Source organism: Salvelinus fontinalis, chromosome 2 (assembly GCF_029448725.1).
Source record: "Salvelinus fontinalis isolate EN_2023a chromosome 2, ASM2944872v1, whole genome shotgun sequence".
Taxonomy (NCBI): Eukaryota; Metazoa; Chordata; class Actinopteri; order Salmoniformes; family Salmonidae; genus Salvelinus; species Salvelinus fontinalis.
The window spans coordinates 59,953,303-59,980,322 of record NC_074666.1 but is presented as its reverse complement, the minus strand read 5'-3'; the positions used below and the strand labels follow the sequence as shown (position 1 = coordinate 59,980,322).

Sequence of the window (27,020 nt, the reverse complement as noted above, 5' to 3'; positions counted from 1 at the left end):
AAACCGCTTAAGAATCTGCCCCTTTTTTTCAATTTTTGCCTAAAATGACATACCCAAAACGAACTGCCTGTAGTTCAGGCCCTGAAGCAAGGATATGCATATACAGTTGAAGTCGGAAGTTTACATACACTTAGGTTGGAGTCATTAAAACTCGTTTTCCAACCACTCCACACATTTCTTGTTAACAAACTGTAGTTTTGGCAAGTCGGTTAGGACATCTACTTTGTGAGGGTGTGTATGTGTCTGTACGATGAGAGAGAGAGAATGGAATCAAATAAATCAAACACATGGTTTCATGTGTTTGATGCCATTCCATTTGCTCCATTACAGATATTATTATGAGCAGTCCTCCCCTCAGCAGCCCAGTCCACATTTTGTTTTATAACTAAACCATTGTTCTGTCTGTGGTACTGTATCTGGACAAGCCTGAGATCCGTTTAGTTCACTTGAACGTTTGCTATGTTGCGGAACGGTTTGTCCTGAACGACACGTTTACACAAAACGTTATTGAACCGACTGAGGTACGTTTGCTCCGGTTTGGTGGGTGTGGCTTAAAGTAATGAGTGTATTTAAAGGGCAGTGGTACTGTTGACAGCGTTCCACCAACCAAATACAGTACAGTATGACAACCCGTCCCCGTTCTTCAATTGGTCATTTAGTACAGCACCGTTTCCGTTCAATTGAGAGTTCCAGAACGCAAATGCCTACTGAAGGCAGCCCTGCTGTTTAATTTGTTTGAGAGACAACTGGAAAATCCAATAAAATGAACACGCGGCATCGCCTATTGTCCAATCACCTTATTGGGAAAAGGAATATATGTATCATTGGCTATACGAACGACCTGGATGTAAAATGAGTAAGAAGCGCATTCGGGGGAAAATGGTTTTAATGTCTATGAGAAAAACCCATAAGAGCATTCAGCCGCGTTGATGTTTTCTGGAAGGAACGGGGGGATAAAACTCTCTATTCACTAACTATTTTGCATAGTGGAATGTAAACAAAACTGTCAAGTTTACATTTGTATCTACCGCAATTAAAATGAGCACTCGAGAATTTCGATTTGCTGAAGTTTTCTCGTATGAAAGCTTGGTGCATGCAATGGCAGGAGCAGTGGTAAGTAAACTTTGTTTATGTGCATTCCCTTTTTTTAAATAATAGGTTATTGCAGATTCTCTGCATTACATGAAAACAAGGGGCAGTATTTCTTTAAATTGCTATCTGACAGGCCAATACTGCCAAACCTGTATCCCCTATAAATAAAGTTAGCTTAATATCAGAAAAAGTTCACATTTTGAAGACCCTACATTTGACAGTAGGCCTATATGTTTTTAGGGGAGTGTGACAGCAATGACCGTTTTCTTCCCACTTGACACTGCAAGACTACGGCTGCAAGGTAAGGCTAGCTATATCTTTACGCCTTTGTGCCAAACTGAATAGAGGACATAAGATATCTCGGTGCAAGTCTCATATTCATATTCTCTCTGTTCTTCTTTTTCTATAGTGGATGAGAAGAGGAAAGCCAGGTCCACTCCTGCCATTCTGTCAGAGATTGTCAAGGAAGAGGGGTTGTGAGTAAACAAGAGCTCTGTCTCTGTCTTTCTCTTGCTCCGCTTTCTCTCTGGTCTTTTAGCCTTTTTGTATTTGAACAGAATCAGCTGAGGTTGTGTCTGTCCCCCTGCCTGTCCTCTCTGCAGGCTGGCGCCCTACAGGGGCTGGCTCCCAGTGATCTGCAGTCTCTGCTGCTCCAACTTCGTCTACTTCTACTGCTTCCACAGCCTGAGAGTCAGCTGGCTCCGGGGACACAAGTCAACTCCAAGCAGAGACCTGCTAATGGGCACCGCTGCAGGTAGGCCTACATAAGACCCTAAAGACCCATACGCTGATACTAACTTACCAAGTTATTAAGACGTAATAACACTTAAACAGTGTCATGGAATGATTCTGAGCTTTCTCACTCCCCATCTCTCTCTCTCTCTCTCTCTGCAGGTGTAGTGAACGTGCTTATGACCACTCCACTGTGGGTGGTCAACACACGACTCAAACTTCAGGGGGCAAAGTTCCGCAATGCAGACATCCGTCCCACTAACTACTCAGGCATCATGGGTAAAGGCAGCTGCAGTATGAGCGTTGGAAACAGATAAAGTTGTAGATGTGTGTCAGTATAATGTCACTCTCTCTCTTTCTTTCTCTCTCTCTCTCTCTCTCGATCATCGTACAGACACATACACACTCTCTGTCTTTCTCTTTTTCTTTCAAACACGCAGGCAAACACACATTGTACTACTGTTGTCCTAGTCTGGTTTCTTTGTCACTATGTCAGATTGTCTCTAGGGTAAACAGTGTCCCTCTCTCCTCCCATCAGATGCCTTTGTGCAGATCATTGAGGACGAAGGGGTGGGGGCCCTGTGGAACGGGACATTCCCCTCTCTCCTGCTGGTGCTCAACCCGGCTGTCCAGTTCATGATCTATGAGGGCTTGAAGAGGCAGATGAGAAGCTTGGTTCACAGAGAGGTAATGGGAGGGGGCGGAGGGATTACTTGCAAAGACTGGGGGAAATTATTGATGGGAATTGAATTCTCATTGATGGGGAAAAGCCCTTCAGTCCTCCCTCACTAACAAAAAAATGGTATAACAGAAAAGCAAAGCGGAATCATTAGCTTTCTGTCAACCAGTACTTTTATTTTTTGTATTTAACCTTTATTTAACTAGGCAAGCCAGTTAAGTACAAATTCTTATTTACAATGATGGCCTACCAGAAGGCAAAAGGCCTCCTACGGGGGCTGGGATATAAAAATTAAATAAAAATTTCGGACAAAACACATCACGACAAGAGAGACACCACAACACTACATAGAGAGACATAAGACAACAACACAGCATGGTAGCAACACAAAACATGGTACAAACATTATTGGGCACAGACAACAGCACAAAGGGCAAGAAGGTAGAGACAACAATACATCACGCGAAGCAGCCACATCTGTCAGTAAGAGTGTCCATAATTGAGTCTTTGAATGAAGAGATGGAGATAAAACTGTCCAGTTTGAGTTTTTTTGCTGCTCGTTCCAGTCGCTAGCTTCAGTGAACTGAAAAGAGGAGCGACCCAGGGATGTGTGTGCTTTGGGGACCTTTAACAGAATGTGACTGGCAGAAAGGGTGTTGTATGTGGAGGATGAGGGCTGCAGTAGGTATCTCAGATAGGGGGGAGTGAGGCCTAAGAGGGATTTATAAATATGCATCAGTACACATCTTGATTGAAAATATTGATTTAAAAAGTACAATATTGACATTAACAAACACTTCCATTGTATTGGAAGTCATACCTCCAATATATAAAAATACCCTGGTATGCTGTATTATCATATACCTGCCCAACCCTATTTAAACTGGAACTAGCTGATCCTGATACTGTTTCTGTCCATTTCTCTAGCTGTTGTCTCTTGAGGTCTTTCTGATTGGTGCCATAGCCAAAGCAGTGGCCACCACAGTCACATACCCACTACAGACTGTACAGTCCATCCTGAGGGTAAGAACAGTGTGTGTATGTGATCATGCGTGTGTTTGTGTGAATGTTCCTCATGAAAAAGTACTACTGAATCACTTCTACCCAAGATCTACACAAAACCTGGTTTTGCTATTTGTTTGAGATGTGTAGTAAACCAATAGTGATTTATGTAGTTATTTAAGTAGAAATGAGTGATAAATTGGGGCGTTTCAAGACTTGTGAACACTATGTATTTCCTAGTTACTGTGTAACTACTGAGCTTTTGGGTATCTATTACTTAAAACCGACACATTCTACCACAATTCCTACATGTTCACTATTGAATTACTACTTAATGCCTACATTTAAGTCATTACATTTTAATGCCTACACATTCAGTGTGTGGTGTTGTCAGTACTGATTTGCTCCTGATACCTTTTCATTTCCTACATAAACCCTTTTGAATTACAAATGAAGACTGACACATTTACAACCGTTTGCCTATTCAAAATCCCTATTGACATCTTCTTGTGTCACTACTGTGTCTCTACTAGACTAGTGCACATGTAGTTATATCATCAAACAAGAAATGTTTATACAAATGTAATAGCAAAAAATATTACATGAATTAATTATTAAATTAGATATTTACACTTTTTGTTAATCCTTATCTATATTTAAAATATAAAGACAAGTACAAGAAACAAACAATTATAAGCCATTGTCAATCCTCTGCTAACAGAAGTCACATAAGACAAACAAATAAATATTTGATAAACAATATTAATCTTACCAACAATGGCCTCCAGTCGTCTTATGTCGAGGGCCTCCTTGGTAACAGGTCAAAAGAGGTAAGTAGACTGGGTAAGTATACCAGTATGAACATACTGTACATCTGCATACAAACACACCTTCTTATTAACTAGCATGCCGAAAACAGGGGCTACATAGCTACATTTCAATGGTGCTAGCAAACAGCTCGGCTACCAACGTGAAATAGTAAAACACTTCACCTGATTACTACTGGAAACACTACTGTTTTCCTACTGAACACTACAAAACTCTACTTGTGTATCTTGAGTAGTGTGTAAACTACACATTCACTACACAATCCCTACAAGTCTCTACATTGCTGCTAATGCACAAATAGGTTCTGTGTAGTAATTCTGTAGTACTCTTTCATGAGGGCTGTCTGTCTGTCCTGTGACTGTGTATGAGTGTGTCTGCCAGTTTGGATGTTGCGTTTTAGTGCTGTGCTGTGAACATTGGGCTGTCCCAATGTTTGGTGTTATTCCAGTGGAATAAGCTCTCTGTGTGTTAATTTCACTGCTCGTTATCTGCATCTCGTTCTCAGTTCGGTCAACACGCGCAGCACACAGACGGATCACCATTGCTGAACAGCCTGAGAAGTGTGATGCATCTGCTGATCAATAGAGTGAGGTTGGTCCACACACACACACACACACACACACACACACCTGCCTACCTTATTTCAACATTTTATTTACCAAGCACCATGACTGCTACCACACCCAGCCTTAGTCAGTGGTTGCGTTCCAGGTTGTCTTAATGCCGTCGTGCTGTGCATCTCAGAGGATTCTTATACCATATTAATGTGTTTCCTGAGTTGTCAAACACTTCTCCAGGCGTTGTGAGATCTGATCATATGTGCAGCACCATTGCAATTAAGACTACCTGGAACGCAGCCAATGCCTTCATCTCCTACATATTCTGTTTTTCGACGCTCTCTCCCACCATTAGGAAGAATGGCATGCTGGGCCTGTTCAAAGGCCTGGAAGCTAAACTCCTACAGACTGTCCTCACCGCTGCCCTCATGTTCCTGCTCTACGAGAAGATTGCCAGCAGCACTTTCAGGGTCATGGGAGTGAAGAGACCTGCGTCCAGCCACTAGCCTGTCTGTTACATCAGACATCCGATCCCATATTGCTCCCTATCTGTCCCCCCCGTAGCCCTAACCCCTCAATATTGGCATGTCTAAAGGGTCTGGATAGGTATAAGCAGTGTAGCTAGGGGTAAATCTTCCACCGTATTGCTTCTATCTTACATATATGCAAGCGTCAAAGGGTTAGGTCCAAAGGGAGGGGAAGGGATCGAACTGAGACCAGCTGAGACTGTACCAGAGATATTAGAGAAAGGATGAGATAGCAGTCCCATTGGGCAATGAATGGAGTAATGTATAACACTTCATCCAGAAGACTGTCGACCAATCACTTGGTCCACGCGGTGCATTCTGGGCAACTCTGGGACAAGAAGAGCTCTCCTTCAAACAGTGAATGGGAGTCAATTGGGCGCTAGCTCAAAATCCCCAAATTAGCATGAATAACCCAAACATTTTTCCTAACCTTAATTCTCCTAATCTGCTGCGTAAATTCTCCTAACCTGCTACGAAAACCCAAATCTGACATTCATTTGACAAAAGCTGTATCCCTTCTAGCCATGACCGAGCTCTCCTTGTCCCAGGTTTTTTGTCTATTTATTTTTCTGTAACTGCCATTTTTGTGGAAGTAGACACCACTTGTTCCTCAGACTCCTGTGGATTTCACCATTTTGTACTTTCTATGTTCTTCTAAGATTAGCTGCTTAACTAAATCCACAAATTATTTAGTGATGCATTGTTGCTCTTGTCAAATCACTGAATTTTTTTCATTGTGTCATTAACTGTCTCTCTGACAAAGTATAGAATAATTAAGGGATGTAATTAAATGCATTTTTGTACAGTGCCATGTCATGGAAGGATAATTCACCAACATTTCAGATTCTCAGAAAAGTATAAATAAATGTTGCTTCTCAAATAAGTACATTTTAGTTTTTTTTACCATATGCATTCACTGTCATTTTCAGATTGTCATTTAAAAAAATCTGTTTATCCTCTGATTTGCGTACTTCCTTTTACTGATGTGGAGCTTTTTTCAGTAATATAATTTTGGACCAGTAGATGGGGTCACAGCCCCACAAAATAATAAAGGCTTAAAATGTAGCGTTTACTACGGTGCTATATGTTTAATCAAATTATTGGTATTTATTCCGTTTAACTATAAAATGTTAACAAAGCATATTTTTATCCACATGTATGCTATTTTAATCTGTTTCACGTCATACGTATGCGTCGGCCGGAAATTGAATTTCCATCGCCTCTTGTTTTTGTTCCCAGTTAGATTCTGTTCAGCAGCTGGGTTAGGTAGGCTTTTTGTGTTCGATATTTACGAAATATTTGGTTAGTTTGAACAACTTTAATATCAATTCAAACGGTGTTTGGACAATAACGCAGAGCCATGTCTAAACGCGCTTCTTTTCACACACAACTGTCCTCCATCATGGAAATATTGTCTAGAACCGCAATGGCTCATGTGTGCAAACTGGTTGACGACGAATACGCGGGAATTTCTTTAGAAAATGAGGCTCTCACTGATAAATTGCATAATCTGGAAAGTGAACTGACAATTGTGAAAAGCACAGCTCCCAAGCTGGCTGGAAACTATCGCTCTGTTGGTGTTCAAACTGGTGAAACTATCACCAGAATAGACAGAGGTATGTTGTGGTCCTTTGATAATGCATACATGACAAGGAGGAGGATGCATGTTGTTGACAAGAATGCATGCACAATGGGGATTTTATAGTCTTCATTCCTTTCCCTTTTAGTCTATTCGTCCTATAGGGGCCACTGTTTTCAATGTGTTTGACACAATATTCCCAAGTGCCAATTCAGTTCTGCATTCTCTTCCAGGGCTAAACGGGTCCCCCACCATCGAAGGAATATTTGGGAAGGAATGGTGCCTTGATCTATGGAACCATGGGGATCCCTACAACACAGAGAACAGTCCGCAACACATTGCAAAAGTGAGTGAGTAGACTGAGGACAGTTTCCCTTGCCTCATCCGCACTGATATGAGAAAACACTAGGCAGGATTGTGGAAACCAACAGAGGACATGCTGTCAGATGCCCAGCTATTTGAAATGAGTGAATCAGAGGCTCCCCTACATTATTGACACTTACCCCTTCTGTCATGTTTAAAAGTCTTATTCCTTCAATGCATTTTGTTATTTAGTGTCTGCATTTTTCAAGTGGCTCTAAAAATATTTGTCTTATTCTCATAGTCAACAGAGGCGCCTTCAGGCCAAGCTGACGTTAAAGAGGAGGATTGTGAGGTGGAAATCATAAACAGCAGAGACCAACAGGAAAGACCAACAATAATTTTAGATGGTAAGTTGTTAGAGGTTTTAACCTGAGATGTTTGAATTGCCTGGCTGGTGTAGTGCTAAATCGCATAGGTTTAACTGTATGCGTTTGATGACATGCACAGTTATAAGACACTGTGACCCTCTCTTATTTGGTCATCGTGGAGGTTGGACATTGTTTTTCATGAATAGGTGGACAGGCAATCGAAGCCACAACTCGTATGTGTATTCTTCTTTTTGTCTTTTCTCTGTTGCTTCAGGAGATGACGACTTATTGGACAATGGAAGAGAAGGGCCCTCCAATGAGTATCCATCCTTTGATTCCTTCCGCCAGGACAGGCCAGGGAGACGGGATAAACAGGTACTGGAGATGTCAACTACGGATGTCTCCACAGGACACACTTTACGTTTCATATCCATCGACGGAGTGGAGGAGGAATATGGCGAACATGTCTTTCCCATTGAGGACGATGAGACAAATGAGTTCCTACCAGACGATACCGAGCTGTTGCCCAACGAAGCACAAGATGAACACATCACAAAGCCAACGTATGCAAAGAAGTCTTTAGCAAAGTCAAAAAGCAAAGCTGGAAAGACTGCTGGGAAGACTTTCAGTTACTTTAACAGGTTTAACTTGCACTCCCATAGTAAATCCGACACAAACAAGTTAAGTTGCGTGATTTGTAAGAAGACTTTCTTGCGGCAGAACCATCTGACGATGCATATGAAATCTCACAAATCGCTGTACTGCAGTGTGTGTAAGAACTGTTATCCTGGGAAAACTCAGCTCAAAAAACACAAATGTGTTGCTCCTGATTATCTGGCCTCGAACAGCTCGAAGTACTTTTGCCATTACTGCGGCAAGTCTTTCAGCTGTCCGTCAAGCCTGAGGATACACCACCTGGTGCACACTGGAGAGAGACCCCACACGTGCACTGTCTGCGGGAGAGGATTCACACAGAAGGGCAATCTGAAATGTCACATGCGCCTTCACACTGGTGAGAAACCGTTCAAATGCCTCACATGCGAAATTGGTTTCACCCAGAAAGTATACCTCACTCAGCACTTGGCCAAAGCTCACGGTCAAAAGGAAGATAATAAGAAAAAGAAGGCGCAAGTGCACAAATGTTCTAAGTGTCAGTTGTCTTTCGTCAATCAGCAACTGCTCCAAACACACATGACTGTTCATAAAAATAAATGAAGTATTTTTGGTTGATTGCAATACTCTTGACTTAAAGGGGCAAGCTGCAGTTGCTACATCTATTTTGGGACTTAGAAATGATGTACTCATTTATTGTTGAATATAACTTATTAATGCCTCATAAGCTTAGTTGAACTGTTGTACCCCATCAGAACTCAAAATAAACACTTAACATTTGTCATTTAGCAGACGTTCTTATCCAGAGCAACTTACAGGAGCAATTAGGGTTAAGTGCCTTGATCAAGGGCACATTGACAGATTTTTCACCCTGTCAGCGCTGGCATTCGATCCTGTTACTTTTCGGTTACTAGGCCAACACTCTTAACCACTAGGCTGCCACCCCAAATAGCCTCAAAACATGGATAAAACCATTTTGATGGTCAGTCCTTGCATCGATAGCTCTTTGAATGAGTTGTTAGCCTACATTTCTCCAGGCCCAGCCGTCTGCTTTTTACCCAAACGCGTGGGGATGCCTCTATCTGAACCGCTGATTGCGTGCCTGCTCTGCTCAAACTGGAGAACCAAATGCTGTCTAATGTATGTCATACTTCACAATATTCTAGTGACCTTGTCAAGGGGTTTGAACGCTGGACATGGGAGTCCCAGTCGGGTGACCCCCCCCCCCCCCCCCCCAAGTACACTACAGTATGTTGTAGGCTTTATTTGTCTGAATTCGCTACAACACTAACGTTGTATTAGGTATGATTTACCTACAATAAAAGTAAATTGAAGTTTTATTTTGCAAAGAACGTGGCGCATGAGTATTGCACAGTTCATAAGTACTGTAATGTTTTCCTACCACTAGCCTGTTCTATATTTTAGGCTCAAGGAATTAACCTGCCAATGTTTGATGCAAGATGGCAGTTGGTACTGTATCTGCATTGTCCTCTATACATTGGTACAAATGACATAAGATATCATTAAATGGATGTTTTCAAGTTCTGTTCCCAGCAGTGCATTTTATACTTGTTTTGTACATAATGCTTCCATGAGTGTCAGTTGTTTTTCTGGAATATATTAATTTGCTTTCATAATTAAAACAGCATTAAGGGTATAACATTTCAATCATTTAATCATTGCCATGTTTACATTTTTATAACATATGGAATACAAATGTAATGTGAGTACAAATAAGTAAATGTATTACTGTACCCATTTAATTCATTACAGAAAATTATTTGGCACACGTTTACGTGACCGGTCTACTACACTGGCATTCTTCACAGTAGCACAAACAACTGGTATCAGGACCACCACTGTTTAGCACAAACAGTACATGTCTTTAGAGATACTTCAAAAATGTCTAGTCTCTTGCCAATTGTGTGACAACAAGGCAGTGTGTGGGCAATCCTACAATCAGAGCAGAGGGAAAACTTGAATGGAACAGTTATCTGCCATGTAGTGAAGAGTAACAGCTTGGTCATTAGGGCACACAGTAGCGCAAAACAGTTAACTTTAAAAAAAATCTACCTACTGAAAACCATGATTACAATACGGCTAAAGATGTTTCAGTTGCCAGTTTTCAAAACAAGGTTGAAATGTAAATAAAATACAATTAATTGAAACATTGGTGTGTGTTAAAACCGTGTTTATAGGTGTAGCTCTTCCCACAGTCGACACAGCTATAAGGCTTCTCCCCGGTGTGACTCCGGAGATGGACATTCAACGAGCTCTTCTGAGAGAAACTCTTCCCACACTCTGTGCAACTGTAAGGTTTCTCCCCAGAGTGTGTACGCTGATGCAGCTTCAGGTAAGTCTTCTGAGCAAAGCGCTTCCCGCAAACGGTGCAGCCAAACGGTTTCTCTCCGGAGTGGCGTCTGATGTGGACTTTCAAGTAGCTCAAATAACCAAAGCTCTTCCCACAAAACAAACAGTCAAACTGCTGCTTCAGGTCTTTTCCAGTTCCCTGCTGGTGGCTTGGGCGGTTTCTTGGTGCGTATGTGTTGCGGGGAGGATAGTCCATGTACATCCCATCGGCTGTGTCAGGGCCAGGCTCTGCTGTGTGGTCAACCAGACCAGCCAGAGTGGGGTCTTCCATGAGACTCTCAATGGATGTGGGCTGCTCTGTGTCAGGCTGTACCTGATGGCTGCCTGTAGGGTATGTGTTCAAGTCCCCCTTGTATAGGTGAAGTTGACTGGCAGCTGCTCTCTCTACTGCTGGAGCATCCTCCACAGCTACGCTCCCTGTACAGTACAAATGAAAACAAATCAATACTGGCATCACAGCTGTGAAACAATTCAATAACCAGTCCCATATAGGGCTATTGCATGACTGCCACACCGGCAGTCATGAGTCACAACTGCAGTAAAATTAGTAGTACCCAACTCGCTAACTCATCAGGTCCTAATGGTCTGGTACTCAGGGCACTACTTTGTCTCTAACCACTCTGACACCAATGCAAATGCAGTTGAAAATCACATCAAGTCAGAAGTTTACATACACTTAGGTTGGAGTCATTAAAACTCCTTTTTCAACCACTCCACAAATGTCTTGTTATCAAACTATAGTTTTGGCAAGTTGGTTAGGACATCTACTTTGTGCATGACAAGTAATTTTCCCAACAGATTTCACTATCACAATTCAAGTGGGTCAGAAGTTTACATACACTAAGTTGACTGTGCCTTTAAACAGTTTGGAAAATTCCAGAAAATGTTGTCATGGCTTTAGAAGCTTCTGATAGGCTAATTGACATCATTCGAGTCAATTGGAGGTGTACCTGTGAAGTATCTAAAGTATCTATATCCACAGTAAAACAAGTCCTATATCAACATAACCTGAAAGACCGCTCAGCAAGGAAGAAGCCACTGCTCCAAAACCACCATAAAAAATGCCAGACTACGGTTTGCAACTGCACATGGGGACAAAGATCGTACTTTTTGGAGAAATGTACTCTGGTCTGATGACACAAAAATAGAACTGTTTGGCCATAATGACCATCGTTATGTTTGGAGGAAAAAGGGGGACGCTTGCAAGCCGAAGAACACCATCCCAACCGTGAAGCACGGGGGTGGCAGCATGTTGTGGGGGTGCTTTGCTGCCGGAGGGACTGGTGCACTTCACAAAATAGATGGCATCATGAGGTAGGAAAATTATGTGGATATATTGAAGCAACATCTCAAGACATCAGTCAGGAAGTTAAAGCTTGGTCACAAATGGGTCTTCCAAATGGAGAATGACCCCAAGCATACTTACAAAGTTGTGGCAAAATGGCTGAAGGACAACAAAGTCAAGGTATTGGAGTGGCCATCACAAATCCCGGACCTCAATCCTACAGAAAATTTGTGGGCAGAACTGAAAAAGCGTGTGTGAGCAAGGAGGTCTACAAACCTGATTTAGTTACACCAGCTCTGTCGGGTGAATTTTGGCCCATTCCTCCTAACTTATTGTGGGAAGCTTGTGGAAACATTTGACACAAGTTAAACAATTTAAAGGCAATGCTACCAAATACTAACTGAGTTTATGTAAACTTCTGACCCACTGGGAAGGTGATGAAAGAAATAAAAGCTGAAATAATTAATTCTCTCTACTATTATTATGACATTTCACATTCTTAAAATAAAGTGGTGATCCTAATTGACCTAAGACAGGAAATGTTTACTTGGAATAAAATGTTAGGAATTGTGAAAAACTGAGTTTAAATGTATTTGGCTAAGGTGTATGTAAACTTCAGACTTCAACTGTATATCTTTGGACTTCTAAGGCTTGTATCATTCACAACGAAAGTTGCCAAATAACTCTAAATCTGTTTCAAATTATCCATTTTACGCTAAATATAGCCACTTCATTTGTGCACATCCATTCTATTTTATTCAGGTAACTTCAATTATATTCTTCTTACTATAAAATCATAATATAAAGTAATGGCACAGATCTTATAAGCATATATTGTCTGCTAAATGAACAAGCCTATGGCATCGTGCATAGCCAGATAACATACAGTTGGCCAACTCATTCTGTTCTTCTGAAATACATTTGTCATATGTTTCTTTAGACCTGTCATAAATTCATTATTTTAGGTTGTGGTGTGTAGTCAATTGATGTATTCAACTTTTTTTAAATGCAGACATTCCAAAGGCGCGCATCAGAGGCTTGTACGAGTGGAGCCTGGAGATGCTAAGCGTATTTATGTTATTTAACAGTCAATTACCGTGAGACGAGCTGTCTTTCGCATGACAATAACAGGCTGACAAAATGTAATCACCGCCACAGCCCTAGTTCCTTAACAAGTCATAGTAGCATACAACTCTTATCCAGAGACTTACAATTGCAACTTGCATCCTTCCTTCATGAAAGGATGTCATTTATTTTACATATGAATGAGCTGTCCGAATTTCAATGATCACGACACACATACTTTTTCTGTTGCTTGCATGTCCCCTCTGCTGGTCCACTGGCTGATCCTCAAACAGCTCTTCTTTGATAAACACCAAGTCAGGCTCATTGTCCACCAAGTCTACTGCCTACACATGACAGGTGAGTGACCGTTACTAGACAACACATGGTTATTTTTTATTCTGAATGTAACAGAAGCACCTTTGTAACCTTCATTGTGATCCGAGAGTATAACCCTTCCCAGTCCCAATTCACTCCTTAACCCTTTCCCTAGGCCCTAACCCTTTGATCTGAATGGTCTGGATAGGTATAAACACTCAGCTTCCACCACATTGCTTGGTCTTTAATCTTACAGATCTGCAAACATCAAATCGGTAGGACTATTGTCAGGGGAAGGGAGCAAATTGGGACAGCCTGGCTAGCAGATGCACTATTCAAGAATATTAATAAATCTGACCTGAGTGACCTCATCATCGCCCAAGATTGCCGATCCAATTGTTGTCTCTTTATCCTGAGGGATTGACTCCCCATCTCTCCATAGATCCATGCACCAGTCCTTACCAAAGACACTCTCTATCGCGGGGGCAGACTGCCTCTCTGAAAATGGAAGCGTCTATCATGAATATACTGACCGTGGCTGAACCAGCCTCCATTCATCTTCTCATTAAACAGCTCTGCAAGCATTATAACGTTAAAATATGTTACTCACCAAATAGGCCTGCCCTGCCTGCAACTATCGCCATTTACTGCCGTTACGCCCGGTATGTACTTCCAAAAAAGGTCTAAATAAAAATCGATAAGCAACCGGAAGAAAATAATTAAGTATTGTTTTTCGACCCGAAGAGGTGCCTATTGGTAGCTCTTCCAGGTCAAAAACAATACATAGAAAAAATGTCCGGTTGCTTATACATTTTTATTTAGACCGTTTTTGGAAGTACATACATGCTTGCAGAGAGAGTTGTCTACTGAGAAGATGAATAGAAGCTTTGTGGTCAAAGAGGAGATTGTCATATCAAATAAAACTGTATTTGTCATGTGTTCGTAAACACGTGTAGACTAATTGTTAAATGCTTGCGTACATGTTGTCGCCTGCAACTGTGTTAAAACCGGTTAAAACAGTGCAGTAACTGTATAATTTGTAATTTTTGAAATGTTTTTTGATGTAATATGAAAGTAGAGAGCTTTATGTTTCTAGAACTGTACCGCAATTGAGAAGTTGCTGACCTTTTCCAAAATAATGATACAAGGAATAAATACACAGTGAATAACTTGTAAAAAAATAACATGGCTATATACAGTGAATACCAGTACTGATTCGATGTGCAGGGGTACGACGTAATTAAGGTAGCTATGTACATATAGGTAGCGGTAAAGTGACTAGGCAACGGGATAGATAATAAACCGTGGCAGCAGCGTGTGTGTTGAGTGTGAAAGTGTGTGTGGGCTTATGTAGTGTGTATGTTGGGGTGTAAGTATGTGTGTGGGTAGAGTCTAATGTGTGTATAGAGTCGGTGCAAGAGAGTTAGTGCAAAAAAGGTTCAATGCAGGTTGTCCGGGTAGCCATTTGATTAGCTATTTAGAAGTCTTGTTGGTTTCAGACTTGGTGCACTGGTACCACTTTCCATGCGGTCGCAGAAAACGGTTTATATCGCTTGGGTGGCTGGCATCAGACACATTTTGGGTTCTTCCTCTGACACTGCCTGGTGTAGAGGTCCTCGATGGCAGGGAGCTCGGCCTCATCCATCGATGTGGATGGGGGCATGCTCACCCCTCTGTTCCTGTAGTCCACGATCTGCTCCTTTCTCTTGCTGACGTTGAGGGGGAGGTTGTTGTGCTGGCACCTCATTGCCAGGTCTCTGACCTCCTCCCTATAGGCTGCCGCATAGTCATCAGTCCTACCACCATCATGTTGTCGGCAAACTTGATGGTGTTGGAGTTGTGCGCAGCCACGCAGTTGTGGGTGAACAGGAGGGGACTAAGCACACAACCCTGAGGGGCCATGGTGTTGATGGTCAGTGTGGCAGATGTGTTGTTGCCTACCCTCACCGCCTGGGGGCGGCCAGTCAAGAAGTCCAGGAACCAGTTGCTAACCTCCCAGGGTCCTGAGCTTGGAGGGGACTGTGATGTTGAATGCTGAGCTGTAGTTTAACAAACGGTTAAATTACCATACACATTTACAGGGTTAGGGTTCCGACACGGACCAATGTCCATGTCACAGCGCTCGTTTACGGAAAACAGCTGGAAGACAGAGGCGTACCTGTGCTAATTAACGTTCGCCATCTGTGTCTCAGAACACCTTCGTGTAAACGGAAGATGGACGCCACAAACATGTTGTCGCCTGCAACTGTGTTAAAACCGGTTAAAACAGTGTAGTAACTGTATAATTTGCATTTGTTAAATGTTTTTTGATGTAATATGAAAGTAGAGAGCTTTATGTTTCTAGAACTGTACCGCAATTGAGAATAGAGTCACGTTGAGATGGAATAACGTTATTTGGCTGTTTGGCCGACGTCACATAAAAAGTTATCAAAACTAACAATGTACTGATTACATCACCCAAAGAATAGCCCGCAATTACACAGAATGTGTGCAGCTAATTGCGGGGTATTCTTTGGGGGCTGAAATCACTAGTTGTAATAAATTCTACCTACACTAGTCTTAACTCGTTAATCGTGGAATGTATTTATCGGCTACAGTAGCAAGCTAGCTAACGTTACCGTCTAAAAATGCTCACCTCGGTTCTCTGTTGCTCGATGCGTAAATATTTGTCCCGAGACCTGAACTCCATTCTGACAACGGCTGGCAATGACCCTTTTACGCTCGTGCAGTTTTACAGTCTTTAATTCAATCTCTAGCAGATAACATTTCTTCTTTAATGCCTCGTTCTCATTCATGTGTTGGGATATTTCAGAACGGAGAACGGCCGAGCACTCGTCGACAAGTTTACCGATTTCAACCACAGCAGCTTTGCTTAGCATTTCCATAATGCAAGATAACTGGTTCTGAAAACTTCCCCGATTTATCATCGTATTCATGGTTTTGTTTTAAAAAGAAACTAAGTCCAACGTGTATGATAGGCTGGCGATATTAATAAAATGGAATAATAATAGACATTGATTGGGTGGCTAGCTAGCTGAAATAGACCAGGGATAAGAGAAATTACGAGATAGGAATCCCATTGGCCAAAGAACTGCGAATGTATAAAGCCTCACCCATCAGACTTCCGACCAATCGCGTTTAAGTTGTCATGCTGCGTCACGCGGTTGCTAAACTGATCGTCACGCAATCCCTTCTCAAAGTCGGGGTATGCCTATTTTCCTCGAAAGTACGATGCAAAAGCTATACGATATTACAGATAAGTTAATTATCTCACATCTCCGAAAATATTTTTAATTTTGTACTTCTTGTCTAAATTCATGCTAATGTTGGGGGTTTAGAGCTAGCCCAATTGACTCCCATTCACTCCTTGAAGGAGAGCTCTCCTTGTCCCAGAATCGCCCAGAATGCACCGCGCGGCTCATTGACGACGCATGGGCATCGTAGACAATGGGCTGTAATATGAATGCAATGGAGTTTCCCATCTTCTCAAAAATATCTCTGAATAAGACCTCTCGCTCATGAATCTAAACATTACCGCTTTGAATTGTGGGATACTTTACCGTAAATCCCATAAGTAAAGGTCACGGCCACATTTTTGTTGTGCTTTAATTCATGGTTTACGTCAAATATCCCACAATCCAATGCGGTAATGTTTAGATCCAATTAACAACTACACCCTTGGCAATCGGCTGTTACTTTCACGGCTATATTTCACCTCCAAAACCGATTTCAAATGAGGAAAACGATATCCAGGCTGTATCACATCCGGCCGTGATTTGGAGTCCCATAGGGCGGCGCACAATTGGCCCACGTCGTCCGGGTTTGGCCGTCATTGTAAATAAGAATGTGTTCTTAACTGGCTTGCCTAGTTAAATAAAGGTTACATTTGAATAAAATAAAAATGTCAGACAGCAAAATAGAGACCTGGCAAATGTTGAAAAATAGGACAGCTTAATTTTTCTGAAAAGCAAAGACTAATATTCTATGAGGAAAACTTTGAATGACTGAAGTCCAGCAAATCCACTGCAGAGGCTGTAGGCCTATGGTTGGTACTAGTACGGATGAGGTCTATTTGTCCATCTGTCCTCTTGTAAACCGGACTCACTGTAAACATGCATGCTAAACTCTGTATGTACACCCATGTGTTTCTTAAGGTTACAGTTTTTAGTAAATCCCTTCCCACATTTCACACAAACATAAGGTTTTTCTCCGGTGTGGGTGCGCTGGTGCATATCGAGAGTGCATTTTTGAATGAAGCTCTTGCCACAGTCGAGGCAGCGATATGGCTTTTCTCCGGTGTGTGTGCGTTGGTGGGTATAAAGATGCCCTTTCTGTGCGTATCTCTTTCCACACAGCGTGCATCGGTACGGTTTCTCTCCAGTGTGACTTCGCTGGTGTATTTCCAGCTGACTAGAACACCTGAAGTTCTTGCCACATTGCATACAGCCAAATCGTTTAGCTCCTGATGTTCTCAGGCTGTGGATCTTCATGTTCGACTTTGCCACACTGAAGCTCTGAGAGGGCACATTTGTTATACCACCACAGCTGTTTCCAGTTATGGAGTTTCTCTGTGCAGCAGGTGTGATCTGCTGCGCATCCTGGCTCTGTGAACATGCAGGTGGCGTCCAATGCGTGTCCAGGTCCTCCAATTGCACTCCGGATGAGGGCTGAGTGCTGTGGTTCACCTGGCTCTCAGTAAATATAGGGTGGTTGTCTGAGCTGTCTGGACAATGCTGAAGCACATCGAGACACCCAACATCTGTATCAAGTGATGTTACTGCTCCTGTTTGTGACACAGGAAGGAATGTATAAGTATATCTTTTAGAACATAATTAAACAGTTCAACCTTTATATTCAGTTACACAAGACAAGCCGATGCTTCTGCATTTTGCCTATTGCACTATATTACCCAACCTTCTGGGTTACCCAACTGTTCAGCAATGCCAATACAAGTCACTGTCCTCCCTGACAGTGTACTATTTGGCACCCAGGCCCTCATGTGATTTTTAACCCATCAACACTCACCATTTTCATTTATGAGTTCGGTCTTTGGCCCACTACCCCATACGTCCACCTCTGAAGGTTCCTCCTTGATCACAATCAACTCAGGCTGGTCTCTCACCACTGTGGTAGGCTTTAGGGTAAATAACAACAGTTTAACAAAAAAATGGTAACTAGAAGGACATTACAGTAAGGCTACTTGACAGAAGGAATGACAGTTAACTTACCACTGTTTCCAAAACAAGAGCACCATCTTCAATCTGATGGATGACGTGCATCTCTCGGGGAGGACAAATATTTTCCCAGGAACTCTCACTAAGCATACAAGAAAACAAATAGATTAAATTCTGCCAGATGAAAAGGGTTGGGTTCAATAAATCAACTATTTAATAAAATCATTTTTACATCAGCATTTATCAAGAACTGCTTTACAGTTACCCAGCCTAACCCCAAAGAGCAAGCAGAAGCCACAGGATTCAAGCAGCACAGGGTTTCATGCAGAATCATTCTAATATATGTGATTTGTGGCCAATATAATCCAGACCTGGGTCAAAAAACTATAGCAAATTAGAAAAGTGCACTTTTGGGACTCAAATACAGCACACGTCTTTGACCCAGATCTATTCACACATACAAGTACATTACCTGCCCATAGAATATTCAATAAGGGTCAACTTTACAAACCTTTTTTTGATTGCAGGTATTTTGGGCTCAGACTGAGGTCTTTCACAATAATCGTTCATTGAACCATCTCTCGCTCTTGTTGGCGTTTTCGTGCGTGTATCTGCCGTTGCGTCCTGCCTGTGCCCTCCGTCGATCCAAAGCAAATTCTCCATCAGCTGCAGTTTCTCTGTAAGTGTTGCTATTTCATTCCGACCACGCGTTATTTCTAATTTTAAAACCTTTGATTCGATGTCGACTAGTTTGCTTATTTCTGAAACTGCTGTTTTTGATAACGCGTCCATGACAGAAACGAGCTGTGCTTGAAAACAAAAGGCTGTCGACATTTTGGCAAACGTATTTATATAAAACTCAAATCTGCCGATAACTGTATGTATTACTTTCAATGAGCTGTCAAATATTTAGTTTGTTGTATATAACAATGTATGCCTCGAGTTCTTCGTACAAACATGTACACAACAAAGACGCATGGTTCCATCTACAGGATCGGAGGGGAAATCACAAAGGATCACAGCAAAGAGAACTGGCAACTTTGCATCTAAAAAGCATTTGGGAGAATAATTTTTGAACGTTTTCATTTAATAACTACCATAACTATATCGAGTAAAGGGGGTTCAATTAGTATACGTAGGTCATAGTCTGTTACTATACTGTTAATTATCAGTTAGTTGATTTACTTCTAATATCGTATACAATCCAGATCATCAAAAACGATTAGAGTGTACTACAGACCGTTTTTAGGCTTAAATCCAAATACAGTGCACATAACACACACAGCATTTGAGGCAATCACAATCACTACAATTACCAGAATTCAACATAACAGGGCGATCCTGGATATTTGATTGGCTAGTGCAGGAATAGTTTCAGGAAGTGCTGCGAGTTGCAAAATTGCGTTCGCTGACAAAAAAAGAGAAGGTAATTCTACAAGATTAATTTTGAGTAATATGTTGGTTTTTCACACGCTTTATTATAGCTAATAGTATGAATTTGATACCTGTCTGGAACTGGTGAGCTTCACCTACTCTCCAGATTGAGATGCAAGCTATCAATGGCACTGCAAAACTCTCTTACATGCACCATAGTGGACACTTAACGTGCATCAGTGAGATAGATTATGCTGATAAATCCGACTGTTATACCAGTTTTCTGGTTACACAGCCTGAAACTAAGCACTGCAAAAACTTGGAAAGTTTCTTTACAAGCCAGAAAGTTAAATATAATTACATTTGAACTTAGCCTGATGTACAGGCAATGTTAAGCGTAGTCACATTCGGACTACAGTGAGGTGTGAATTTCCCCGAAGAGTACTCACTATCATCATCATCATTATTATTATAGACCAGTCCACTCTTGCCTTTTTTTGTTATATTTATTGGTAGCTGGCCCGCTTCTTTTGAATTGGGGGAATTCTGCAATATCATGGTGAATTGTATAACAATGTGGTGTATTGACAGTGACACTTCCTCCTTAGTGGTATAAGAAGGGCATCACTGATTATAAAATAAACTGTTTTCTCTTACCTCATCCTTCTTTTTTCCCCTTCTTCTATTCCAGTCAGGATGTCAGGCAGAAGAGTAGTGGTGTTCCCCTCAGCATCAGAGCTTGGTCCAGCTCTGGCTCACCTGGTAGCATCTCGTGCTGACAAGGCCCTGTTGGACCATGGCCGGTTCTCCCTGGGCCTCTCAGGGGGCAGCCTCGTGTCCATGCTCAGCAAGGAGCTGCCCGCCCTGCCAGACCTGGACTGCAGCCACTGGCTAGCAGGGTTCTGTGATGAGAGGCTGGTTCCCTTCGACGATGGAGAGAGTACCTATGGACTGTACAAGGTAACATAATCTCATCGTTTACTGGTCCTCGCCTCTGCAGCTGCATATATTAAAATCAGTTTACTGTAAACCTGCTATGCACAAAAGATGGCAATTAATATACAGTGAATGTACAAAATATTAAGCACACCTGTTATTTCCATGATAGACTGACCAGGTGAAGGATATGATCCCTTATTGATGTCAGTTGTTAAATCCACTTCAATCAGTTTAGATGAAGGGTAGGAGACCGCTTAAAAAGGGACAATTGAGACATGGATTGTGTGCAGTATGTGTGCCATTCAGGGGAATGGGCAAGACAAAAGATTTAAGTGCCTTTGAACAGGGTATGGTACCAGGTGCACCGGTTTAAATTTGTGTCAAGAACTGCAACACGGCATGGTTTTTCACGCTCAACAGTTTCCTGTGTGTATCAAAAATGGTCCACCACCCAAAGGACATCCAGCCAACTTGACACATCTATGGGAAGCATTGTAGTCAACATGGGCCAGAATCCCTGTGGCACGCTTTCGAAACCTTGTAGAGTCCATGCCCCGAAAAATGTAGGCTGTTCAGAGGGAAAAAAGGGTGTGCAACTCAATGTTAGGAAGGTGTTCCTAATGTTTTGTTCAGTCAGTGTATGTGCATATTCTTATCCTACAGCCTGATGTCTGTATTTTTCTGCAAGCACACATCTTTAATTCAGGGGCAGGGCATTTACCTTTTTCTAGTTTTCATTAAAACCTTTTAAGGCCAGTTCTATCAAGTGTTGATCCTATTAGGATCAACACTTATATTCACTTATATTCATCCTAACTCGTTATATTCAATCATGTTTTGTTTTTGTCAACAGAATCAGTTGTTCTCCAAAATCAACATCCCAGAGAGTGGGGTCCTGGCGATTGACCCCTCCTTATCTGTACAGGAGTGTGCTGAGGATTATGCCCGCAAACTGAAGGAGGTACACACACACACACACGTATATACACACACGTATATACGCACACGGTGAATGTATCACTTCTATGGTTATGAAACAAAGAAAAGTTATGACATGAAACACTGAGATATTATAGTCTATTTTGGTATGAAAGGTAGACTCAGCGATATGATGTAGATGCAAAAAGTAAACCGCATAGTTGGTCAATTTCCACAACAACTAAGAGTGTTGAAGCGCAAGACTTTACTTCTCTGCTGTTTTGGTGCCCTGTCTACCACGCTGTGAACAGTGTGAAGGGAACCCGTGCAGATACTGTGAGTAACTATGTGTGAGCGAAGTGTTGCATCTCGCTCACCTCAATATCTCCGGTGCTGCTCATGGCAACGTCATTTCGACTGAGTCTACCTTTTAATTATTTTGTCTCATGTACATATAGGCCTTCCCGAAGGAGGATATCCCTGTGTTTGATCTGTTGCTGCTGGGCATGGGGCCTGATGGACACACCTGTTCTCTCTTCCCAGACCATCCCCTGTTGGAGGTGAGCACAGTCTACACCCCAGTTTCAGGTCGTCTTTATTGCACTGTAGACTCGTTCCATGTTGACTCCCAGGTAGTCTTTTGTTTTTGCAGTCGCGAAGTGTTTAACATTTTCTATGATAAAGCAATCTTCTCAGACGACCTGGATCCCCGCCTGTATCACTCACTGGGTTGTAATTCTGGTATCGAAGGAGCTAAAACGGATAACTGTTTACATCAATGTTACTGATACGTCGTCTTTTTTAACCATGTGGTCTTGTGATGATCAGATCATGACGTTCCATCTGGTTCTCCATGAGGGTTATAAAACGTTTAAAAAGGCGTTGCTTGGTCTGGGAGTGTAATTAAAGCTGTTGGATACTATTCTCATCAGATAGTCTTTCATAATGGAAGAACTGTCATCTGTTATGGGAGAACAGAAAATGCTCAGCATACATGTCAGAAGCAGCCCTCTCCCAGTTTCATGTTATTTGAACTGGAAATTAGCCATAACCCCTCTACGGTTAGTTGAATACAAATATTTATGTTTAACACATGTAAGGGAAGGCGTTCATGTTGACAGAAACATCATGTATTGTAGTGCAAATCCATGAATGCATGATCGCAAATTACTGTCAGACCGACATATGGGGCTTTTAACAATATTAGAAAATCTCACACCCATTCACACACCCATTTTATTAATCCCCCTGGGAACCCACCCTTCAGTCTATCATAATTAGAACGTCTTTTAACGACACTTATAGATACAGTTGAAGTCGAAAGTTTACATACACCTTAGCCAAATACATTTAAACTCAGTTTTTTACAATTCCTGACATTTAATCCTAGTACAAATTCCCTTAGGTTAGTTAGGATCACCACTTTATTTTAATGTGAAATGTTAGAATAATAGTAGAGATTGATTTATTTCAGCTTTTATTTTGTTCATCACATTCCCAGTGGGTCAGAAGTTTACATACACTCAATTAGTATTTGGTAGCATTGCCTTTAAATTGTTTAACTTGGGTCAAACGTTTTGGGTAGCCTTCCACAAGCTTCCCACAATAAGTTGGGTGAATTTTGGCCCATTCCTCCTGAGAGCTGGTGTAACTTAGTCAGGTTTGTAGGCCTCCTTGCTCACAGACGCTTTTTCAATTCTGCCCACAAATTTTCTATAGGATTGAGGTCAGGGCTTTGTGATGGCCACTCCAATACCTTGACTTTGTTGTCCTTTAGCCATTTTGACACAACTTTGGGAGTATACTTGGGGTCCATTTGGAAGACCCATTTGCGACCAAGCTTTAACTTCCTGACTGATGTCTTGATGTTGCTTCAATATATCCACATAATTGTCCTACCTCATGATGCCATCTATTTTGTGAAGTGCACCAGTCCCTCCTGCAGCAAAGCACCCCCACAACATGCTGCTGCCACCCCCGTGCTTCACGGTTGGGATGGGATTCTTCGGCTTGCAAGCCTCCCCTTTTTCCTCCAGACATAACGATGGTCATCTATTTTTGTTTATTCTGACCAGAGGACATTTCTCCAAAAAAGTACGAACTTTGTCCCCATGTGCAGTTGCAAACCGTAGTCTGGCTTTTTTATGGCAGTTTTGGAGCAGTGGCTTCTTCCTTGCTGAGCGGCCTTTCAGGTTATGTCGATATAGGACTTGTTTTACTGTGGATATAGATACATTTGTACCTGTTTCCTCCAGCATCTTCACAAGGTCCCTTGCTGTTGTTCTGGGATTGATTTGCACTTTTCGCACCAAAGTACGTTCATCTCTAGGAGACAGAACGCGTCTCCTTCCTGAGCGGTATGATAGCTGCGTGGTCCCATGGTGTTTATACTTGCGTACTATTGTTTGTTCAGATGAACGTGGTACCTTCAGGCGTTTGGAAATTGCTCCCAATGATGAGCCAGACTTGTGGAGGTCTACAATATATTTTCTGAGGTCTTGGCTGATTTCTTTAGATTTTCCCACGATGTCTAGCAAAGAGGCACTGAGTTTGAAGGTTGGCCTTGAAATACATCCACAGGTACACCTCCAATTGAATCAAATGATATCAATTAGCCTATCAGAAGCTTCTAAAGCCATGACAACATTTTCTGGAATTTTCCTATCTTTTTAAAGGCGTAGTCAACTTAGTGTATGTAAACTTCTGACCCACTGGAATTGTGATACAGTGAATTGTAAGTGAAATAATCTGTCTGTACACAATTGTTGGAAAACTTACTTGTGTCATGCACAAAGTAGATGTCCTAACCGACTTGCCAAACTATAGTTTGTTAACAAGAAATTTGTGGATTGGTTGAAAAACTTGTTTTAATTACTCCAACCTAAATGTATGTAAACTTCCGACTTCAACTGTAATATGCGGTAGGTTTAAATACGGATTCAAGGGTATGGGGCTATACATGAATGTACAGACAGTATTTTGTGGAGTCTCAGTGTAAGGTTTAAAAAAATATCTTTAGATTCTTCCTTTCAGTTAATTTAGGTCTGGTTCTGTCCAGTACTGTGTTTATTTAATGTGTTCCTTTACACACACGGATACACCTGTCCTGTCATGCATGTGTTGTTTTAGTCATTCCACTGGCTATGTATGGACCGTTCTTGTGTTTTGGGTTTACCACTCTTTTAGGAAACCCAGAAAATTGTGGCCCCAATCAGTGACTCGCCCAAGCCCCCCCCACAACGTGTGACCATGACATTTCCCATGGTGAACTTAGCCCGCTGTGTGGTCTTTGTGTCAACAGGGGGCAGCAAAGCACCAGTGCTAAAGGTACTGTATCCTATCCTCCAAACTGGCATCCTCTCTGATGCAATAATATCTCACTCTGATCCTAACCTATTAAGAATCAAGAAATGTCACTATGAAGAATTGATTCAGTTTATTTGTATTTATGTTTACCAGTCATTCACTGTTATAAAATTGTTAATAATCACTAAAATAAATGTCGCTGTACAACAGTAATGGATTGAGAGCATTTCTGTGGTTGTTGATAACACTACGACAAGTGAGCGTTTCCTTTCAACTTGTGAGTTTCTGTTTTGGTCTCCCACAGCAAGTGCTGGAGGGTGGGGAAGGCCCGGCCCTACCTGCAGCCAGAGTGGTCCCCAGCCAAGGTGAGCTGTTCTGGCTCATAGATGAACCAGCTGCTACCTCCTTGACACTCCAGGTGGAGAGACCAGGCTCTGCAGCAAAACTCTAAAGACCAAAGAGAAGGACAAAAAGGAATTGAATAACTCAACATCCACAGAGAGAAATGTACAGGATATCACTGAACATTCCTGTTTCTATTTAACGGTGTTACGTTTTAGACATGAGATTAAAACCTACATATCATGAAAATGGGATGTAAGTGAATGAATGAATAGGAAAAACATTGGATTGTTAACACATCAGTTGTAGAACTGTGCTGAGTGTATGTATCGGGATGGGGAAACCATTTGAAGTAGTTGCTGGATGATTCATTCCAGAGGAAACGGTGTCACGTCATAATAATACAAATAGATTTACTATTAAAGTTTCAGGGTTCTGATGTCATGAAAACTTTAGTGTGTACAATCTCGTGAAACTGTATGGGATTCCAACTAGCGGGTTGTATGGTAGCTAGCCTCAGCCAGAAAGTCTCCATATGGGACCAGTGTTTACTTTGTTACTAATCTGTTGACCTCTGTACTTTAAAGTTCGACTTTGCATTTGACTATCAAAGTGGGCGATATAATTTAGGACATGCACTTCTGTCTAACCAAAAAATTTTGGATTTTGATGATAAACTTAAATAGCACATGCCCTTCTTGGCTAAAGGGTACAATGATGAAAAGAAAGATGTGTATAGAATTATCAATATTAACATTAAGAATTGATGAATAAAGGTAAAACAAATAAATTGCTAAATTCGTAGTAGTTTCCACATGCAAAAATTATTATTCAATATGTCATAAACTTGCTGTTACATTGTAACAACCACTGTGTAATTTAGGCCCATCCCCTTTAAACATTGAAGGACATCTCCTTTAATCCTCTGGTTGAATACCGTTGAGACTGTTTGCAGCGTTGTAATTGAGGTGTTGCGTTTTTGTCGGTGGTGACATATTTTCATATGGAAGGGCTTCAAGTCAGTGAAATATTTGCTCCTTCTGCATAGTGTGTTTCTTTGTTAGTTTATAACTTGCTTTTCTCCACTTGCTGTGCTTTGCGATGCACGGGTACAACTTCCTTCTGTCCACCGCCCTGACGATACTGTTCTCCGGACCAGCTCGAGGATACTTCCCCGAAGAGCGCTGGAGCCCCGAATCTCCACTTCTTGCCCCGCGGGTCTTCATTGCCCTCGTCTGCCGCAACTCTGAACATTCTCTGCCTTATTTCCTTGGAAATATCGAACGTCTGAATTATCCGAAGGACCGCGTGGCAATTTGGTAAGTGTGTTTAAATGTGAGGTATGGTCTCTGTTTTCTGATGGTATTGATGTGGCTAGCATATTAGTTAGCTAACGTTACTGTAATTTACAAGGGCAGGGTGTCATTCCTCGTTACTGGTCAATTTTTATGTATGTTTAGATGACAGCCAAACGCAACTTTCCTAGCACCAACCATAATGTAAGTTACATATGTAAGATCAGAATTACAGCTATCATTACAAATGTTCTGAAAATATGAATCCGGGCGAGGGGGCGCAACTTTCCTTGCAGCGAGTCTGAAAGTTTTTAGGGGGAAAGGGGGGGTAGTCATTTTCCTGCAACGTCACCAGAGT

The 27,020-nt window shown here is 41.7% G+C and overlaps 4 protein-coding genes across 9 annotated transcripts; 3 read left to right on the top strand and 1 right to left on the bottom strand.

The window, feature by feature from the left end:
* Nucleotides 1–402: 402 nt before the first annotated feature.
* LOC129822296 (peroxisomal membrane protein PMP34-like) lies at nucleotides 403–6,303 on the top strand. Its single transcript, XM_055880458.1, has 9 exons — nucleotides 403–1,113; nucleotides 1,333–1,393; nucleotides 1,502–1,568; nucleotides 1,695–1,846; nucleotides 1,987–2,103; nucleotides 2,363–2,511; nucleotides 3,431–3,526; nucleotides 4,839–4,924; nucleotides 5,246–6,303. The coding sequence occupies exons 1-9, from the start codon at nucleotides 1,039–1,041 to the stop codon at nucleotides 5,394–5,396; spliced, it is 954 nt and encodes a 317-aa protein (XP_055736433.1). The 5' UTR covers nucleotides 403–1,038; the 3' UTR covers nucleotides 5,397–6,303.
* Nucleotides 6,304–6,568: 265 nt separating this feature from the next.
* Nucleotides 6,569–9,508, top strand: LOC129822257 (myoneurin-like). Its single transcript, XM_055880388.1, has 4 exons — nucleotides 6,569–7,033; nucleotides 7,230–7,342; nucleotides 7,601–7,706; nucleotides 7,942–9,508. Exons 1-4 carry the CDS (start codon nucleotides 6,778–6,780, stop codon nucleotides 8,880–8,882), a joined length of 1,416 nt encoding a protein of 471 aa, XP_055736363.1. The 5' UTR covers nucleotides 6,569–6,777; the 3' UTR covers nucleotides 8,883–9,508.
* Nucleotides 9,509–9,936: 428 nt separating this feature from the next.
* On the bottom strand, nucleotides 9,937–20,604 carry LOC129822272 (zinc finger protein 572-like). 5 transcript variants are annotated; one of them, XM_055880437.1, is made up of 8 exons: nucleotides 19,000–19,090; nucleotides 18,543–18,630; nucleotides 18,340–18,448; nucleotides 17,030–18,097; nucleotides 13,673–13,812; nucleotides 13,238–13,343; nucleotides 12,211–12,276; nucleotides 9,937–11,066 (listed from the first exon to the last, which is right to left on the bottom strand). In XM_055880437.1, exons 4-8 carry the CDS (start codon nucleotides 17,145–17,147, stop codon nucleotides 10,438–10,440), a joined length of 1,059 nt encoding a protein of 352 aa, XP_055736412.1. In that variant the 5' UTR covers nucleotides 17,148–18,097; nucleotides 18,340–18,448; nucleotides 18,543–18,630; nucleotides 19,000–19,090; the 3' UTR covers nucleotides 9,937–10,437. The 5 variants fall into 5 exon arrangements, with proteins under 5 accessions (XP_055736412.1, XP_055736421.1, XP_055736394.1 ...); XM_055880446.1 differs by lacking the exons at nucleotides 17,030–18,097; nucleotides 18,340–18,448; nucleotides 18,543–18,630; nucleotides 19,000–19,090 and adding an exon at nucleotides 20,520–20,604; XM_055880419.1 differs by lacking the exons at nucleotides 17,030–18,097; nucleotides 18,340–18,448; nucleotides 18,543–18,630; nucleotides 19,000–19,090 and adding an exon at nucleotides 15,950–17,023.
* pgls (6-phosphogluconolactonase) lies at nucleotides 19,070–26,171 on the top strand. 2 transcript variants are annotated; one of them, XM_055880470.1, is made up of 6 exons: nucleotides 19,070–19,167; nucleotides 20,554–20,822; nucleotides 21,655–21,762; nucleotides 22,178–22,279; nucleotides 24,906–25,046; nucleotides 25,330–26,171. In XM_055880470.1, exons 2-6 carry the CDS (start codon nucleotides 20,559–20,561, stop codon nucleotides 25,474–25,476), a joined length of 762 nt encoding a protein of 253 aa, XP_055736445.1. In that variant the 5' UTR covers nucleotides 19,070–19,167; nucleotides 20,554–20,558; the 3' UTR covers nucleotides 25,477–26,171. The 2 variants fall into 2 exon arrangements, with proteins under 2 accessions (XP_055736445.1, XP_055736455.1); XM_055880480.1 differs by lacking the exon at nucleotides 19,070–19,167 and adding an exon at nucleotides 19,814–19,914.
* The last annotated feature ends 849 nt before the right edge of the window (nucleotides 26,172–27,020 follow it).